A 16,033-nucleotide genomic window follows, 5' to 3' on the forward strand; every position below is an offset into this window, starting at 1 on the left:
AGTTTGCAGTTTATCAACAAAGATTCTCAAGATATTAAATCAAAAACACTTGTTTTATTGACTACTCAATAAGTGCAAAGCTGACCGCCCCCTTTTCAAGGGAGGCATAATTCAGGAGTAGTATGCTACTGTTCCCTGTGGGCAGGTGAGGAATTATACATTACACTTTTTTCTGAAGGTGACCTTGAATTTCATGCATTTTACACTCTTTGCATTAAACGACCTTTGGTCAAAGTTATATCAAATGACTCAAATCTGTTATGCTCACTCCAGCATCACTGCTCATTATTTGTAAATAAGTCATACTTCAGAATTCTGCTAAAACAAAAATATTACATATCTATTCGCAAACTGGGATGTTTATTTCTTGGAAACTTACTACCTGTTGCTTTTAAATACCCATTATAACTGTGAAATGATGTACGCACCTTAAAATTTCTTCCAACATTAAACAGAAGGTTATTTTATAAAGAAGAAAAACAAGACCACCCACAGATTTCATTTCATTTTTTTTTCCAAATCCAGCCAGGGTGTGAAAAATAAATAGTTAAAAGTGTGAACATCCTTACTGATTAGATGAAATAGTTTACAGGGTTTCTTATTTATATGCTTTAGCATTAAGCATGCTTACTATCTTATGCAGTGGATGTAGCTCATAGGATCTCATTTTCATATCCACCGTTTCAAAGTATTTGATATACTAGATGATATGATAGCTGGACCAATGACCATGACAAAGCTTATCTATTGCTGTCTTCCATTGGATATTTTTTTTCACAAATATGTCTTAAAAATACTGCAAAAAGATGTGACCTACATCTGTCCAAAGCTTTGAAAATGTACTGTCATACACTCTGAAACATCTTCCCCATACTGTTCAGTAACCCCCCTTCATTACCCATTGTAAACGGTGTTTTTAAAAACCTTATGAAGGCCAAAATAAAATTAACTTTGTTTGTACCAGAATTTCTGCACCAGCCCATATAGAGAAACAAAAAATTTTTGACATTGACAATATTTTTTTTATCATTTTATCGTCTTACATTGTTTAGTACAAGGGAACCAGTATTGTCAAGGGAAATAGTTAAACAGCTGATACATGGAGTTCACATTATTGTCCTGAAAATAATAAAATGCTTTCTTCATAGTATTTATGATATAGCGATTATAGGTGGCGATTTCACAAAATAAAAGACACCAAAATATCAGACCATGTTCAAGATGTTGGAAACATTCAAGCGTTGTGTTGAAGAGCAGAACTTTTATGCATCTCTATAAAAATAAAAGGTGAATAGAAAATTAAATGGAATGATACATCGATTGAAAGAGCTATTGTAATAGACTGCACATTGGACTTGATAAGCTAGTCCGTCATGTCCGAACAAGTTTGATCTTTCAGTTCCCACTTAAAAATTACATGGATCAAAAACGTTTTATCCCAAATAATAAAGGAAAAATGTTATCTAAACAAGATATGACAAGTCTTTGAAACGTAATGTTCCTACTGATGCTCGGTGAAAACTTGAAAACGTATGAAGCACCCCCTCCCGGTTTTACAACAAAACATCCCAACTATTCCATATAAGAAATTTTGTGTGGTTACAAACTGTTTGCAAGCGTTGTTTTAATAAAGGGGTAAATTTCAAAGAGAAATACTACGAAATAGTCTGATAAAAGTATTGTTTAAATAAGATTCTTTAAATAAACTAGACGTTTGATGCTGAAATTTAACAATTAATAAATGAACAGATCTTAACATTTAAACGAGATTTTTTTACCGTATATTCTGTGTATATTGTCATTTTTTCTTCAAAATCGGAACAAATAATCTAATAACCTGAAAGAGCTTCCATATAAATGGACCAATTATGGCTTTGCTGTTCATTGAAATTTTATTTTATATCATTATAGCTTCCAATTTGTAAAAAAAAAAACTTTGATCATCCATTGTGGCCTCCTGGGTCTGAAAACCCCCAGGCGGCAATTCCAAACAAACATTTTTTTAAGGATGGCCTGACCTTCCAAAAGTATTGCAATAACGTGTTGGTAAATGTACTTACCAGAATTTCTGCACTGCAGCCCATATCCAGAGAAACAATCAACATTTTGGACAGTGAAGGGTCTAGGGGGAATTCCACCATTTGTCTCCCCAGGGGAGTCAGGGAACCAGTATTGTCTAGGGCACCAGTTATCCACAGCTGATACATGGAGTTTAGAATATTGTCCTGAAAATAAGTCAAATATTGTTCTTTAGATAAGTCAGAGTTTTTGATACCATCTGGTAAATAAAAATCTTTAATACCCTTTTAAACAAAGCAAAGATTACAATAAAAAAAAATCATAATTATGACCTAAGAAATTTGAAATGTAATGGTGAGATATTGAACATGTGTAATGTTACAGACCTGTGGTGGTGGGTCCATGAAATGGAACTGCAGCAGATCCTGGACCCCCAGAGATTTCAGTAACAGGACGACGTTAGCCAGGTTAGTCCTCTGTATCTCGGGGACAGTGTTAGTCAGTAACTCATCTTTATACTGCCTCTGTGTGTACAGACGATAGCAGTGCCTAAAAATAAAGACAGTATGTTATTAATTCAAAGTAAACTAGTGATGGCAATAAAATTTATAAATTTATTAAATGCAGTACAAAGTCAACATTAAAAATACTTTTTGCATCTACAAAAAAGATATAAATCTTGTAAAAGGAAAAACAATGATATACTGATACAAAGAACAAATATTATTTAGAGAAATATCATCTCTTCAATTTATAACAATACATGTACATGTGTATGTGAAATACTGTTCAATCATTTCACATGTACACCCACCAAATTATTTTGATTGCAAAACACTTCAGCTTAATGAGAACATAATTTCCTATATGAATATCTTGATATAAACGATACTATCTAAGTTTCAAAATTCAGTGAGATATGGAATACCCAGATAAAAAACTCAAAAATGACCCAATTCCCCAGTTTCTTAACCCATGAATACTTCCAAAGTATCTCTTTTTTTTGTACTTACCCTGGTCCTGTTCTCCCAGCCCTGCCAGAACGCTGGTTAGCATTGGCCTAAATAAAATAAATATACATGTAATAATTTGATGCAGCCATAAAATAATAACATTTATAATAATTTATTTTTGATTTCCTGAAGATCAAGGTTTATGAAATACATGTAATAAAATAAAAATACAAGAAGCAGTGTTACCTGACTAATAGGGAAAATCTGTAGAGCATCCATACCAATCTTAGGGTTAAACACCTTAAGTTTACAGTACCCAGCATCTACCACAAACATTATCCCATCCACTGTAGAAAATAAATAATATTAATCATTTCTCCAAAATCACGTCAATTTTCCTTTTTAAGGGACTCCAATCCTTAAGGACAACTCCTTAATTTACAATTTAATTCAAAAAGTCTCAAAATGAAGCTTGAAAATTAACCATTTCATGCAACAAATTTCTTTTTATACCTCTCAATGTGCTTCAAGGTTCTTTGAATTCCAAAAATATTCAAAAATCAGGGAATTTTTACTTTAAAAGCATTTTAAAATTATATATAAAGAAATTGATGTTCCTTTTAATCAAACCATAGATACCAATGTTTATTAACATGTGTTTTATGGTGCTTCACAATGACAGGAGAATCTTTATACACTTTGCATTGTTAAATGATCGAAGTAAATAAAAGAAATTAAAGTACATGTACATTGGGGAGGTAACTCTTGAGGTGGAGCCTCATCTAATTCTCCAAGTTCTCTGATCGACAAAAGAATGTGAAAGCCTATATAACTAACAAATTTATTTGATTTCTAATTATCTTCGAAAACCTTGATCCCTCGAAGTCAAAATGCAGTCCCACTATGCATATTCTATTGAAATTTAACCTCGATACCTCAAATTGGCTATGTGTATACAAGTTACATAATTAGCAACTTTACCTGGACATTTAATGGCCCCAGGCAGAAGTCGCGGGTCTCGTGAAACGCGTTAAACAGGATGTTTATTCAGGTGACACTTATACTGCAAATTGATAATTGATTTATAATTAATCTTATGTTGCCTATATGCTATTAAAATAATTAACATTGACTGTATTACGATAATTTAGAAATGCAGTGTCACTGAGAAATTATAATTGCAGACTGCAAGACGAAACACTTAGTAATTTTAGTTTTTATTTCGAGTCAGTGTCCAAGTTTATCGAAATATGAAAATCCAGAAACAGCCTCAGTGTCAATATGACGACTATTGTTGGACAAATACTTACAGAACTTTGTTCAATGCACGTGTTTGGAAAAATCACAATGCTATGTACCACGCGGCGCTGTAAAATGTCGTCTTCATATAACGAATGTATGATATATGATGTCCGTATCATAAAGAATAAAAAAAATTAACATTATACATATATCACAGGGCTTCTTGGGCGACTATACCAGAATATTTGCCTCGAGGTGACAGGAAAACCCTAGAGTGTTATGTCACTCGATGCCGAAGGCAGAGGGTGTCAAAATAAATGCTTTCCATGTTTCAAATATGATTTATGCTATTTCCTTAAGAAGCCATGTGGTAAATGTTATATGACATTTTTAAAATTAAAAGAAAATTTAAAATCATTCAAAATCATTAAAATTTACAAAAATGCCTTCTTGACGTTAAGAAATACGCTGTGTTGTTTACTTTTGCTTAGCAACCGATGTCATAAAATCTCGAACCTGAATTAAAATGCGTAACGTAAAAACACGTGAACGTGATCGAAAGGGTGACATAACTGTTTCCATCGGGGGTGACATAACTGTTTCTGGCGTGACATAACTGTTTCCAGTGTGACTCAGCATTTTTCAGGGTTTATAGCGAAACTTATTACATTTGTAATATAATAAGAAAACTTATTCAAAAATGTTATATAAAATGATGATGTACATTTTTAGCTTTACTCAGATTAATAAATATTCATCTAAAATACGAAATCATATTGCTGTTTTATAAAAAACGTGTGAAAAGTTAGCACTGCATGAAAATCATTACATCCGGTAAGACTAATTTTAAAACCTGCCAAACAAATGGAAAAAATCTACAACACATAACTGAATCTCTCAAAGTTTTTCCTCGGTCCCGCGGACTTCGAGGTATCGAGAGTTACCTGTGCGCATAAAAATTGTGGAATTTCTTCAAAAGCCTGGATACCTATGATTTTTATTTTTAAAATGTGTTGATTGATCATAGCAAGTGTTTTTATTCGCAATTCCTGAAAATGTTTTTGAGATTTACTAATTTTCTCTGGTAATATGATTAACTTGAAAGATGAAGTTTGAAAAATTATTGCGGGTAAAAACACGTTACTTTGAAAATTCAGAGACATTTTTGTGAGCATTTTCAATTTGTCAATGTTTGATTTTCAGAACCTGAGGATCGGAGTACCTTAATACAGAAAAATTACAGATTTACTAGTTGTTTGAATAAAAGAGATTTCCAAGACAATATATAAGGGAGATAACCTGTGAGCGAGGTCTCAGCTATGTTTGTGGCCACAATACACTTCCTGACACCATCGGGGGCTTTCTCAAAAATCTTGGCCTGGAGGTCACTGGGAAGCTGGGAGTAGATGGGGAGGATAGCTAATGGAGGGGCCTCATCTAATTCTCCAAGTCGCTCTGATGGTAAAGAATTAATGTGAAAGCCAGAATACATTTATTTATCATAATTAACTTCATTATTACTTGGAAAATGGCATGAAATACAATTATTTGTTTTTCAAAAATAATTAATTCAGCATAAAAAAACTAACTTTGAAAAGTATATTTTAGTATTTCTTTTCAATTCAAAACCAAACCTGCTAAGAGTTCACAAGTAACTTCAATGTCCTCTTGTCCAGGCATGAAAACCAATATGTCTCCTACAACAAAAACAGACAATAAAATTGAGCAAGTTTTACAAAAAGATAAACAACTTTGATAAAGAAGACATTTTCCTATGTGAAAATTAGCAAAAAAAGTGTTTCCCCTCTCCTCAGTGAGGTGGCCTGACCTGTCCCTAAAATGACTCACCTTTCATTCCTGTTAGATGGATCTGCATTGACTGCTTCACAGCCGAGTCTACATAGTCCTCCACAACATTCTTACTGAAAAAAATCTCCACAGGAAATGTTCGTCCAGGAATGGTAAAAGTTGGCACATTGCCAAAGAAGTTGGCAAATTTATCTGCATTCATTGTAGCTGATGTCACTATTAATTTCAAATCATGACGCCTGGCAACAACCTACAAAATAAATGCTCTACATGTCACATACACAGTCTATACTTTAGCCTAAAAAGTCAAAATGCATTGATAACAGTCAATATGATTTTTTTTGATAAACACATTACATCTCTGAGGAGTCCAAACAAGACGTCTGTGTTGAGTGATCGCTCGTGAGCTTCGTCCATGATGACAGCGCTGTAGTTGTCTAGATCTGACTCTCTCAGCGACTCCCTCAGCAGGATACCATCTGTCATGTACTTAATCATGGTTTTCTGAAATAAATCCTCAAGGTTACCTCTTTTTGTACATGTATAAATAAGTAAAAATACAAAAAATACATGTATATATATAAAACAGATATAATCTTCAAAGGTACATCTGAAGATTACAACTGTTTGAAATGTATAAAATGTAGAAATATGCTTTTGTGACACACACTGGTTACAAAGGGACAATATTATTCCACATTCATTATAAACATACAACATAAACCAGAAGTCTCTGTCGAGACTGAAGCTCTACTGGTTTGAACTTATAGCAAAGGAAGAGAAGAGTACTTAAGCAGCTGGGATTTGAAACTTTACAACAGCGATATATAGAATAATGATCATTGATAAAGTCTCTTTATGTTCTTAGTGTAGTCACACTTGTGTGCCAAGTTATATTGAAATCAGACCAAAACTGTACAGGAGTAGCATTTTGAAACAATTTTACAGACATTTCAATTTTTAGTAACCACGGCAACACAGTTCATCAAAATTAAAATTTGATACAGAGAATTATGTATCTTAGTGTATTCTACTTGTGTGCCAAGTTATATTGAAATCAGACCAAAACTGTAGGAGGAGTAGCATTTTGCAACAATTTTACAGATATTTCTATTTTTAGTAACCACGGCAACACTGTTCATCTAAATCAAAAACCGATATACAGATTTATGTATCTTAGTGTATTCTACTTGTGTGCCAAATTATACTGAAATCAGACCAAAACTGTAGGAGGAGTAGCATTTTGAAAGAATTTCACAGAAATTTCTATTTTTAGTAACCACGGCAACACTGTTCATCGAAATCAAAAACCGATACACAGAATTATGTATCTTAGTGTATTCTACTTGTGTGCCAAATTATACTGAAATCAGACCAAAACTGTAGGAGGAGTAGCATTTTGAAAGAATTTCACAGAAATTTCTATTTTTAGTAACCACGGCAACACCATTCATCGAAATCAAAAACCGATATACAGAATTATGTATCTTAGTGTATTCTACTTGTGTGCCAAGTTATACTGAAATCAGACCAAAACTGTAGGAGGAGTAGCATTTTGAAAGAATTTCACAGAAATTTCTATTTTTAGTAACCACGGCAACACCGTTCATCGAAATCAAAAACCGATACACAGAATTATGTATCTTAGTGTATTCTACTTGTGTGCCAAGTTATACTGAAATCAGACTAAAACTGTAGGAGGAGTAGCATTTTGAAAGAATTTCACAGAAATTTCTATTTTTAGTAACCACGGCAACACCGTTCATCAAAATCAAAAACCGATATATAGAATTATGTATCTTAGTGTAGTCTACTTGTGTGCCAAGTTATATTGAAATTAGACCAAAACTGTAGGAGGAGTAGCATTTTGAAAAATTGTTTACAGACAGATGGACAGACGGACAGCTAGACAGACAGACGGACGGACGCCGGACGCATTACTATCGCATAAGCTCTTCTGGTCTCTGACCAGTAGAGCTAAAAATGAATTCATGTATCCAGTAGTATCAGTTTTGAATACAGTTTATACTTCACTTTGAAGATACATATAATGGAGTGATATTGTATTTTTTATGTGTGTACAGTCACCTGTCTTACTATTTAAGTATGGTTTCCATCCAGAATAAAATCAGTTTCTTGATAATTCATGGAATACCTACCTCTGATGTACAGTCCTCGAATCGTATGGCATACCCTACTTCCTGTCCCAGCTCCACCTCCATTTCCTCCGAGACTCGCTTTGCCACCGACATTGCTGCCACTCTTCTGGGCTGTGTACATCCGACCATACCGTACTTAGTGTAGCCATCCTCATGTAGATACTGAAACACAGAAAAAAGATTAATATTAGTGTACATCCGACCATGACATACTTAGTGTAGCCATCCTCATGCAGGTACTGAAAAGAAGGAAAGCTTTGTAACTGAACATGAGCTGCATTTAGATTTGGGAAAAATGCAGTAAAATACGCATAAAGCAAAGTGCCCAGGATGAACAGCTGTGATTTGTTTATAAATGAGAATCAATATATCTGATAAGTTCATAAAACATTTTAATACTACAGAGTAAAATTCACTCTGCTGTTAGCATGAATTCATTACATGTATAAGCATACTGAATTATTCCCTGTACCCAAATGTTTACTGTTTCTTTTTAAATTTTCAGATAATATCACAATGTATGAAAAACATTGATTAGGGGAGGTTTATAATGGATGACATTGACAAGCATGACCATGTATAACTACCTCACTTCACTGACCTGTGTAAGCTGGGTTGTCTTTCCTGATCCCGTTTCTCCCACTATAATAACCACATTGTTGTCTCTGATGACATTCAGAAGCTAGAAGAAGAAAAGATAAATCAAAGGCCTGAAGGGCCTGTGAGTTGACTCGCTCGAGTCAACTGAGCTTTTTAATACATCTGGGCACCATACCTTAATATATTTAGTTTATTTTGCATCTTAAGAGATTGAATATTATATGTCTTATCCATGTTCGGTTCATAAATAAAGTGTATATTGCTTTTCCTTTATATATACAGGTTGGCACTCATGGGCTTCAGTATTATTTTGACTGGATTCTATAATGAATTTAAGCACATTAGCTGAAGTGGTCAGTGTTATGAAGTAATTAGGTTAAATATATCCCACAGCAAATTTGCATTCTAAAAAAGATTTTCAACAACAACTAGCTGCAGCTAATGAGAGCAGCAGGTGTTTGTGAGAGGGAGTATTCTAGGTCAATTATAAATAAACTTCAGATTTAAAACATGCTTGAACATATATTCATACGCAGTAATTGTACATCGTACAGGTATTTAATCAAAAATTTCTTTAAAAGCATGAAGGCATAAATAATGTTACAGTATGAAATTTTATACAGTTTTTACCTCTTAAGTTCACACAATCACTCAAACCAAATCATTTTTTGCTAGAACTATAATATTTGGCGTATGGATCACCTTGATGAATGCGTGATAAATTTTACAGCTCTGAAACGGCTATGTCGACAGGGAGTAGCTCGCTACGCGAGCCAACTCAAAAATCATAATGAAATGCAGAAAGAAGCAAAAAACAGAGTTATGTCATCTCTATAATTTCAACTGGTGATCTGACACTTATAACCCCTTTATCCCTATTCCTATCAAATTTTTTTGTTATTAATTATTTGAGGTCTGATAAGTAAATACCATATCTCTAAAAGGAGCTAAAATTCCACAGTTTTAGCTGACTGAATCTAGCAAAAATCTACTTAAAAGATAATACACTTTTACTTGACTTACCTCATTTCTGACCGCATAAATAGGTAAGTATCTCCTCTGGTCTGCTATGGTTTTTCTTTTGGCAAAGTCACTAACTGCCTCTGTTTTCTCTTTCAGCAGATCAGCAAATTTGTGGTCTGCCTTGTAATCTAGGTCTCCATTCTCCAAAGTCTTGTCATCCTGAAAGGGACAAAACTCTACACTGTAATTCATCTGTTTACAAACTCAATATGTAGTGTAACTTTATAGGAAAATATCATTCATTTTTTAATATGAAACGACTGAGTAGAAGGATATTTCATTAGACATATCATGGTCTAATTGATTTTAACTTTTAAATTTTTACCTTTTCCTCCTCTTTTTTGACCCCCATGATTTCACCAATTTTAGTTCCTGCCAATTCCCATTCTTTTTTCTGAGCTTTTCGTTTTTCTTTCTGATCTCTGTGTATCCTAACCACAGCACAACCTTTCCTGGCCACTTGAGCCATATCTGAGGTTGGATCCTATAAATATCAGAATGTATATAATGCAATAAAATTTCTGTTGTGTATCACTATATTTCACTAAACCCAAATTTCAAAATGATTTATTCTTCAACTATGTGATATTTTTTATTTCAAATCATTTTATATATTTTCTCAAATATTAATATTTCAAATATACTGGGACTGTCCAAAAACTTATCTCTGAGTATGACATATTGGGTATGCAAGTTTCACAACTCTAACAGCTAAATCATTGATTTTCCGTATACTTGTTATAAAAGGGATATTTATACAAGAGAAATGTGAAGATCCTACCTTGACTGGAATGACTGGCTCCGGCTGCTTTGTGAACGTGATCCTGCCGTCCAGAAATGGTGGTACAATGTTGTGAACCAGTAAGTGAACTCTGGCCTCATTATCCTCCTCGAAATCCTCATCGTAATTCGTCCTGACCACCACACCACTCCTCATCATTCTGTTGGTCTCCCATAGTTCATTGTCCTATAAATACAGCATGAACTGGGCAATCAAACCAGATCTTATCAACATTCTGTATAATTAACTTACTCTCTGGTGTTATCTCATTACATGTACATATGAACACTAACTCTCCTGTGCTGGGTTTGACCAATTCTTCACTTAGCCTGACAGTTTCTACATATTCACTCACCTTTGATGCTAAGCCTGACTGATTTTACAAATATTTTTACCCTCTGATGCCTGGCTTGACTAATTCTACATATACATTACTGTAAACCAACTTTTATTCGCGTGCGAGAAAATTTTCGCAAAGTTCGTGACAGCTCCGTCATCGCAAATATTTCTTGCTGCGAACCGGTCCTTAAAGTCTATGGGCCTATTTACAACAGATCCAAAATAGGCAGAAATTAATCATCGCCATTTAGTTTATTCCAGGTAAATCGCGAAATAAAGTCATCGCGAATAAAAGTTGGTTTACAGTACCTCTCTCTGATGTGGAGCCTGACAGATTCTACATATACACTTACTCTCTGATGCTGTGCTGATATGATTCTACTTACCGGGTATACCCTCACCCTTTGATGCTGAACCTGACAGATTCTTCATATACCCCTAATGATGGTGAGTCTTTCTGAGTCTATATATACACCTACCCTCTAATTCTAAGCCTGTGTGATTGTCCACATTCACTTACCCTCTGATGCTGTGCCTGTCTCTATATATACACTTACCCTCTGATGCTGTGCCTGTCTCTATATATACACATACCCTCTGATGCTGTGCCTGTCTCTATATATACACTTACCCTCTGATGCTGTGCCTGTCTAGCTGTCATCTTCTTTTTCTTCTTCTTCTCTACCTCTTCCTCTTTTCTTTTAGTGTATTCTGAGGACATCCCAGAGAATGGGTTGTGGTCATCATCATACCCCTCGTCCAGTCCGTACCACTCCCGGTCAAGTCGTTTCTGCTCCTCCTCCCAATTCTCACGCTCTTCCTCTGTCATATTCTCTAAATCCACTTTACCTGTCAATCAAACATACCGGTATATTCAATACAGGGACTAACACATATAAGAACTGGGAAGCGGGTGATTAGATGTCTGTTATCCCTTGTCAAAAATCCTCAAGAAAAAAAAATAAGAAGCTGTTCATCAAAGTGGCAGTAGTAAAGAAAACTCAAATATTTGAGGCAATGGATTCATTTGTGGCAATTCATTTTGATCAGCCATGATATACAACATACCTGCAGTTAGAATCATTATTGTTGAAAATTGTTCAAGAAGAAATTTCCTTTTATAAAAAAAAATTATGCAGCAGTTAATGGGAAAAAATCAAGGATTCAGATTCAAACTCAGATGTCATTTTCAAAGACACCAATCTTTCAAAACTGTTCCTTCTTAACAAACTAAATGTTCCTAGGGGTTAGCCTGCCCCTTGCTTTTGTGTTGTCACTGCCTTTGAAATGCTATATTTTTGTCAGAAAAACAGATTATTACCTTTCTCATCAGTTCGAGGTGTGTAAGGTATTTTCTTTTTGTCTTTCATCCAAGAATTGTATTTGTATGTAGGTGTTGGCAATGGAGTTTCATCAGACTTTTTTCTAAATGAAAAATAAGAAATCTGTATTGATATTGTATTTCTGGTATTTTCTGTTTTCTACAAATATCTCAAGTTTTCTAAGATTTGCATGTAATTATCATTTCAAGTTATACTGATAATTGTTTCATATGATCCTAAATGAAAACATTTTCTTATAAGACATAAATACATCATGTACCAACAAAGTTTTTAAAATGCTATATTTCTGATCAACAAGCATACCTGCGGTCTTTACTGTAGCGCTGGGAAGATGAAAAGCTTCTTTCACTTCTGTCCTCTGAGTCCCGGCTAATTGGAGTGGGTAAATCCCAGCTGGATCGTTTCAGCGGAGTAGAATCATCTTCATCCTCTTCCCAACTAGTACGAGAAGGTGTATCTGGAAAAGAATGCCATTCCTTCAATAAATACTGCCAGCATGTGTGTCTGAAAGATCCAAAACTACTACTTCTATGCTACTATTTGTATTAACATGCACATCAGCAAATAACAATGTGTCATCTTTTTACTTTACAATTAGTCGTTACCAAAGTGAACTTGTTCTTACAACTGTACTGACTATATCATTTTTGGCTAGGAAGCTTCTAAGCTAAGAAAATAGCTCATAAAATTGAAATTTATACTTGAAAAAGCATTAATTAATGAGGACCACCACTAAAATGATGGCATTACCTTTGACCCTGATATTAGGGGTGGCAGGGCTGTCCCTGAATCTCTTTGGAGTCTCCTCCCACTCCCTGGAACTTCTATCACTCCTGTCACTTCGCTGACTTCTACTGCTTCTGTCACCATGATGACGCTCCCTATCACGACGTCTGTCTCGGTCATCTCTGTGTCTGTCCCTATCACGCGAGTAGTTCCTGTCTATAAAAGATGAATTCTAATAAAAAACATGAAAATGAAACATTAATCATTTTATATGGTTTGAATATTTTACCTGCAGTCTAATCAAGAAGCATTAGCAAACATTTTAAAAGATTGAGGAAAGATTTGATATACAATGCTAAATTTAAAATAGCCAAATTTTTAAAGAGGTTCAGTAATTTGGTAATAAAAGCAGCAGGTCAGTGTAATTCAACAACTTTCTCTAAGAGTAAGTTATTCACTGTTGATTTTCTGAATTAGCTATTTGATAAGAATACTTACCTCGCTCCCTTCTTTCATCTCTGTGTTTGTCTTTAGAGGAAGCATGCACACCTCTGTCTCTGTCCCTCTGTTTTTTCTCTTTTTGTCTGTCTCGGGCTTCTCGACTAATGCCCCCAGGATGTGAAGGTGTCTCAATTCGACTCTGTCTGTAATTCCTAAAATAATAATATTTATCCAATATATTCATTTGATTTCTTACAGAACAAGAACTGTAAAAGGAACTTTCAATTTGATTTTTTTTGCAAGTGACATTTCTACTTCTACTGGTAAGCAGTCACCATCAAAATGTTGACTATTATGCCACTGTTGTACACTATGCACATTTTTTAAGAATACCTCTCTTTTCTTTCCTTTCTATGTTTATCTCTGTTCTCATCTATTTCTTCCTCGTCACTCTCACTTTCATCGTCCACATCATCCTTGTATGATGAGACTTTTGACTTTTTCTTTATTGTTTCTTCCCCTTCTACAGCTTTCCGTTTTTCCTTCGCTAGTCTGTCAAGACCGAGCAGAGAAACCTTGGGTAACGATGGTTTCTTAAAGGTATGAGACTCGTCACCAGAAGTTTTCTTCATTATGACCAATCCTCCTTCATTCTAGAAAATATACCAGATCTTAAGGGATGTTTAAATACAGATCCCTGACAAGTCTATAGGGATGGTAAACTAGTACTTATGTTAAAATTAAAGATCAATTTGGTTTTGGATATCATCAAAAATTTTGATAGATGCCTGAGTAGATTTAGAATATCTTCACACCATTTACTCAGGGTATCCCAGCACACATGCGATTATGTACAAAATGTGATTTAAATATATAACGCTAAATTCAAAGATGAACGAGAAACTTTCTTAAAATCTATCTCAGACATATGTACCAATTTCCCTAATCTTGATTTTAATAAGAAGCTAATAAATCTTAAGATTACTAAGTCAATTCATATCAAAATATTGTATATGATGTTTGAACATTACTACATTGTTAATTTTTGTAAATTATAATTGTGCTTCCTTCACAAAACCATTTCGTTTTAGATATTTTCATATGTCAAGAAAAACAGTCTTCGTTAGTTTAACTTCAATCAAAGGCATATTGAAGAGTTTTATATTTAAAACAACACAATTTTAAAGAAATATAATCCTTGTAGTATTTTTAACTAGAAATTGTGCATCGCAGGTCTTTTGTTACATTTACAATATTTGCACACCATCATGTTAATATTGGTTTAATCTTTTTATTATGTTCAATAATGAAAAGTTAACATGGCTTTTTACAAATGAAAATGAGTAAATCAAGCTCTTTGTATATGTGTTACTAAGTTACATTTATTATACGTACTGTATAGTTTTAAAGTCGAAGATATTACATATCCTGGGAAATCTTGCACATCATGGGACAAAAGCATTAAAAAAAATTATAACTATCGAAACAAACATATTTTTTTTTTTTTGCCTAAGCAGTCGTTGTCAAAATGTTGACTATTATGCCAATGTTGTATACTATGCATATTTATTAAGAATACTTTCTATGTTTATCTCTGTACTTATCATGTTTATACTTAATTAGTCGCTAGTCTGTCAAGACCGAGCAGAGAAACCTTGATCCAAGGTCATATTATTGTGATGTATATATTAATAAGAATCTAAATATAAACGTATTCCTTCACAAAACCATTGCTCATATGTGAAGAAAAACAGTCTTCGTTAGTTTAACTTCAATTAAAGGCATATTGAAGAAGTTTATATTTAAAACAACACAATGTTAAAGAAATATAATCCTCTGTAGTATTTTTTAAAAATTCCAGAAAATGCAGTTAGTAAGCTCGGTGTTAGAAGTTACGGGTGTCTGGTTTGAAGTGAACAATAAGGTTTTCTGTTGGGAAAGAGAAAGAAAGAATTATAACTATCGTTTGTCTAAGCAGGGACCTATATAATAACTTAGTACTTATCATGCTTATACTTAATTAGTCCTGATCCAAGGTAATATTATTATAATGTATAAATGTGTGTGTAACAGGAGTAACGGTTTCAAAAGTCAGGTGTTGGGATTAAATAAACAACTAAAGTTTTGAGCTGGGGGTGGGGGTGAGAAAACATGACCAGCAAAAGAAAAAAATAACTGTCTAAATCCTGGAATTTAATCGCCATTTCTCAATTTCAACAATAAAAAGTTCGGGGGGGGGGGGGGGGCATTTTAAGGAAAAATTACAATTTAAAGCAAAATACTATACTCGGAAAAAGTAGGAGCATCCCCTCCCAATCGCCCGAAAAACTTCAGGGTTTTCTGCAAAGGCAAAGGGGGGGGGGGGCAGCGAACAAATCCAGTCTAAGTTATTAGACATTTATGATATCAGGGACCTATATGAATCTTTTGCCTAAAGCATTTTTTTTTCATAAAAATATTTTTTAAAATAATTTTTTCATAAATATACTAATTTCTTTCAATTTTTAAAACATGGAAGAAACACAAAATTCCTATGCAATGTCGGACCTGGCAGTTGCATGTCTCCACTGAGTTGTCAACATTTCGGAATTATTGAAG

The 16,033-nt window shown here is 34.0% G+C and overlaps 1 protein-coding gene across 1 annotated transcript in view; it reads right to left on the reverse strand.

The window, feature by feature from the left end:
• The window catches only part of LOC134246465 (pre-mRNA-splicing factor ATP-dependent RNA helicase PRP16-like), a 48,038-nt gene that overhangs the window by 29,089 nt on the left and 2,916 nt on the right, over window positions 1-16,033 (reverse strand). The window contains exons 2-20 of the mRNA XM_062728831.1: window positions 13,829-14,088; window positions 13,493-13,647; window positions 13,019-13,210; window positions 12,572-12,725; window positions 12,247-12,350; window positions 11,557-11,774; window positions 10,587-10,772; window positions 10,131-10,289; window positions 9,806-9,964; window positions 8,784-8,864; window positions 8,183-8,344; window positions 6,381-6,527; window positions 6,063-6,273; window positions 5,849-5,911; window positions 5,514-5,669; window positions 3,219-3,319; window positions 3,033-3,079; window positions 2,406-2,568; window positions 2,061-2,225 (exon numbers count right to left, since the gene is read on the reverse strand). Of these exons, the coding sequence (XP_062584815.1) occupies window positions 2,061-2,225; window positions 2,406-2,568; window positions 3,033-3,079; window positions 3,219-3,319; window positions 5,514-5,669; window positions 5,849-5,911; window positions 6,063-6,273; window positions 6,381-6,527; window positions 8,183-8,344; window positions 8,784-8,864; window positions 9,806-9,964; window positions 10,131-10,289; window positions 10,587-10,772; window positions 11,557-11,774; window positions 12,247-12,350; window positions 12,572-12,725; window positions 13,019-13,210; window positions 13,493-13,647; window positions 13,829-14,088 (2,883 nt within the window). The remainder of the gene's footprint in view (window positions 1-2,060; window positions 2,226-2,405; window positions 2,569-3,032; window positions 3,080-3,218; window positions 3,320-5,513; window positions 5,670-5,848; window positions 5,912-6,062; window positions 6,274-6,380; window positions 6,528-8,182; window positions 8,345-8,783; window positions 8,865-9,805; window positions 9,965-10,130; window positions 10,290-10,586; window positions 10,773-11,556; window positions 11,775-12,246; window positions 12,351-12,571; window positions 12,726-13,018; window positions 13,211-13,492; window positions 13,648-13,828; window positions 14,089-16,033) is intronic.

Source organism: Saccostrea cucullata, unplaced genomic scaffold (genome assembly GCF_032062105.1).
Source record: "Saccostrea cucullata isolate Sc308-1 unplaced genomic scaffold, CSIRO_AGI_Scuc_v1 ctg2, whole genome shotgun sequence".
Taxonomy (NCBI): Eukaryota; Metazoa; Mollusca; class Bivalvia; order Ostreida; family Ostreidae; genus Saccostrea; species Saccostrea cuccullata.